This window comes from Halyomorpha halys, unplaced genomic scaffold (genome assembly GCF_000696795.3).
Source record: "Halyomorpha halys isolate HHAL.00 unplaced genomic scaffold, Hhal_1.1 Scaffold9385.1, whole genome shotgun sequence".
NCBI lineage: Eukaryota > Metazoa > Arthropoda > Insecta > Hemiptera > Pentatomidae > Halyomorpha > Halyomorpha halys.
Window position 1 is genome coordinate 1 of NW_027105086.1, and position 4,514 is coordinate 4,514.

General features: G+C 24.6%; 1 protein-coding gene across 1 annotated transcript; it reads left to right on the forward strand.

Annotated features, from left to right (window-relative positions):
* Positions 1-139: 139 nt before the first annotated feature.
* On the forward strand, positions 140-4,301 carry LOC136796017 (uncharacterized; the record flags this gene model as incomplete). Its single annotated transcript, XM_067048444.1, is given in 3 exon segments — positions 140-172; positions 1,222-1,410; positions 4,012-4,301. Coding segments are annotated over 3 exon segments (357 nt in total), but the record flags the coding sequence as incomplete, so codon positions are not given.
* Between the last annotated feature and the right edge of the window lie 213 nt (positions 4,302-4,514).

Sequence of the window (4,514 nt, forward strand, 5' to 3'; positions counted from 1 at the left end):
AATTATTTTGATTTAATTTAGCTATCCTTTAAAATAAACCTGTTAGTTTATTACCCTTTTCACTGAGAATTGTATATCTACAAAAGTAATTGAATTATGTGTTAATAAAGTGTGTTGACATTATTTGAAATTTTTTTAGGATGAACCGAAGGAACCAACTGAAGCATTGAAGGTAATTCTTTATTTCCTTTTGTTGAAAATGTATACTACATTAAATTTAATTTGAATTGCTATGATAATCGAACCAATTTTGTTTTATTCTTATTTATTTTCCTCTAATAATATGGTATACTCTAAATTATAAAGAATTCTCACTTTTGGTTACAAACAAATAGTTTTATCATAACCAACTTTATAAAGAAACTGTTAAGTCTTAATTACTGTTGTGGGCTCAAATGAGAACATGTTTATCAATATATATCTTTATAAAACAATTATGGATTATTGGAATAAAAATAGAATGGAATTGAATAGAAAAAAATTAATCTTGGGACAATGTTACTTAAGAATAACAAATATATTCAGGAAAAAAAGATAATGTCTAGCCTAGTGACCTGTTGCTGTATATTAATAAATAAAGCATTAAGTATGTACATAGTAAAAAAATATATGGGAACCAAAATTGAAATTAATTAATCAAAATAACATTACTCAAAAATTATAATAAAAAAATATTTAAAATAAAAAGCTAAATTATCATTAAGAAAACGAAATTGTATCTTTTACAAAGTATCCACTATTATTCAATAGTGTAAGCAGTGTGGACTGCTAGTTTAAAATCTCTTTGTTATTGCAACCCAGATGATTTTTTCTGTAATGCTGTAGTGTGCAAAAATAAAAATCTCTAATAGTTTATAGCTAATAATGTAAATTTCAGAAATATTTTATTAATATCTTAATATAATACTTTCTTCCATGCTGAACTTGTTTATTATTGCAGTTTTTTGTTTACAATAATAATAGTTGTGCAATAGTTTTTTTGAACAGTGTATAATTGAGCATTAATAATTATAATTTGACAAATTCTTCAAAAGATTAAAAAAAATTGGATCTGTCGAGTGGATAAATATTGTTCATATTAATGCATTTTAATGGATATAATAATGACTTTTTTATATTGTGCACTAATCAATTGTTGTCAATGGATTCATGAATTTAAAACCTTAAGTTTCTGTTACATTTAAGTTTATTTATTTAAAACTCACTTAATTTGAATTTCAGAAAACAAGAACACCTTCAATAAAAGCTCCAGAAACTCCTAAAATTGAAGTTATTAGGGAAAAAACACCTGTTGGAGATAGCCGTAAGAGTTCACTTGTTCCTGGTTCTGGACAGTCGAGTCGTCGTGGATCACTTATTCCACCTGATGATGGAAAAGGAAGGAGACCTAGTCTTATCATCAGTGATGAGGTTAAAATATTTTTATTTAAATTCTTATCTAGTAGTAGTTAATACCTAACACCTTAAGTAAGAATAATATTCTTTTTAATCTTGGTTTTATTTCAGGTTTGAATAGATTAAACTAACTATCCACTTGTATTCAAATAGTAGAATTAATATTTATAATTTTATAAAGTAAATATATTTTTTTTTTTGTACACCAATAAAATTTTTCGTGTTTATAATTCTTAAAAAAAGAAAAGAAAGTTAAAAGAAGTGGACTAGATAAATATAATTTATAAAGTTAATGATTATTTTATAATGGTTTTGGTAGGAAATTCAGTAAGAAATTATAGATTTAATTAAATTGTTAATATAATAATATTCTATTAAGAAGCAAAACAAATGTTAATACATTAATATTTTTAAGTGATACTTAGCTACTCATTTTTAGGAATATAAATTTAAAAGTCAAAGCTTTGAATACAAATTTTTGAAGGTATTACATCCAGCTTTAACCACATTTCTTTCCTTTATTTTCTTTTAATGATATTGCAAATAGTTTAGTCAATGTATAGTTTTCAATACCCAATTAAACATTTATTGAATTATGCCAGAGGGTATTGAACAAGATAATATTTCAAAAATAGTAAATTAAAAAAATTATTTCTAGCCTATTTATATAATAGTTCTATATCTTAAATACTATGAAAACTTAAAGACTGTGAAAGTGGGATTTCATAAGATTATCATAATCTTATGATAAACCATGTTACTCATATATACAAAATAACACATTCAAATACCCACACTTGTTAATATCTTTGTGTTAAAATAGTTGTTTTTATTAAGATTTTTAAAATAATATAATCATTTGATTTATTTATATACATACACCACTGGTCAAAAGTATTGTATCGCTTGGAATTATCGATAAAAAATTCATTTTGAAACTTTGAGAGGAATATTTTAGTTTGGGATGCAAACTAGTTTGGGATATGCAAAGGATATAAGCATAAGAAAAAAGGAAACAAGAGATAGTAATAACAAATAATGAAAAATTACTTGGCCTGTATTAATAATTCCCATGATACAATGATTAGTGACTGAATGGTAATATAATGTGAAAATAAGTAAAAATAGGTATTTATTAATGAAAGGCATCTTATTTTGAAAATTAGTCACAAATTAATTGTAATTATAAAAATTCATTGTGTCATTTTCAAAAAGTGGATAGATATTGGTTTTGTCCGATGAGTTTTTTTTTCTCACAGTTTTTGGCTTTACAAAACTTAGAAAACAATATTACTAGTGTAAATTTGGTCATTGTTTACTTTCTGCCTGTATGTTTCCTTTAACACAAACAAAATTAAAGTATATGATACTCATGATGAGAAACATTAGTTTAGTTCAAGTCCAGTATGCTGTATCTTTGCTGATAATGTTCTGATTTTTTTGTTTAATAGAGAATTTAATATTTTGCAAATAAACAACAAAATTCGCCAAAAAAATGTATAATTTTTGGGTTATGTGCAAATTAAATTTTCTTTTCTTTATAACTTATTTTCCTGTATAACTTATTTTTCTCTTCATTTTTAAAGAATAAAAACAACTTAAAAAAGCAAACTAAAGAAACTATTAACTGAAAGAGAAATGAATCATCCTGTGAAAAACATGAAATGTACTGAGGAAATTAATTTTGTCAAAAATAAAAATATATTAAATCTTTTCATTTATAAAAAGTTCATTACTTATTGATAAATAAATCAAACTTTTTCTGTATTGGACTATGTCATGATTTTAGAGATAAGATGACAAGTGATGCAACACTTTTGTCTATATATATATATATATATATATATATATTGTATATATACATATATACAATGCTAATAAATATATTTGTAAGCTATTTACTCTAAGAACACTCTTGGTTAATCTAAATGTATAGTAAAACATTGTTGAACCCTCTCCCACCCAAAATAAATTGATATTTTATTTAACGGATGGTTTATATAACTAATGTTTGTTTTCATTGTTTCATAATAATCAGAGAGATATAATTTGATTTAATTATTGTTATAAAAGTTATATTGATCCTAATTTTCATCATAGTTATTATTGCTGGGTTATTACTATTGGTCTAACACTACACAGAGCTAAAAAACATTTGATAAAACGCTTAAGCAACTCTTAAAACACTTTTATTAAAATTTTATAGATCATTTACTTTTTTCTAGATCAATTAGTATCATACCTTCAATCTTACTTAGGCAATTTTACTTGTTATAAAACAAACACTTGAACAAATGTTTATCAAAAAGCATATTAGTTAAGTAACGTTGTTCCACTTTATTATCTTTTGTTAGGATTTAGTTAAAAGCCAATCATTTCATTTAATTTGAATATTTTTTTATACACTAAACTATCTTTTTGGAATAGATAATTATATATAATTGCTGATGGTAAAAGTTATGTTTATATTTACATCTTATGATCATCTTAGTTTATTAAATAGCTATATTCATTCCCTTTTGTTGAATCAAAGATTAAATTTACTTCAACAGAATTTTGAATTATACACCTAAATTTAGCTCTGATAAATTATTCTGCCTCCATTATGTATTTTAGGAAAATAGGAAGTTACGTCCTGGTGAAGTAGTAGAAGAAAAAAAGGTGAGAAATGAATGCGGAATTATTTGTTTATATTGTCTTCTGATGGTATCCGCAATGATTTCGTCTTTTAAAATAAAAAAGTGTTCGTAAATTTGCACGTTGCTTTATTGTTGTCCAAAGGCATTAAAAATTCATGTCTTTTGTCCTTTATTAATTTGTTGTGACATCGTGTCCTTGTCAGCCGGTTGCCGCAAAGTATCCCTGTCAGTGTGTTCATATTTTTACTCCTTATTTTTTAATATATTTTTTCTACAGGTTGGAAAACTACGTCCTGGTGAGGTCTTTGACCCTAAGGTGAGATTAAATAAAAAGGGATGTTAGCTTAAGTTGCGCTCCTGGATCTAAAACATATTAACTAATTATAAAAATGTGTTTGCCTTGAATTAATTTTTTCTAATTGAACTTGTATACTGTATTTCTTCTTATAAGCCTTTATTGACATAACAATCTATAAACAA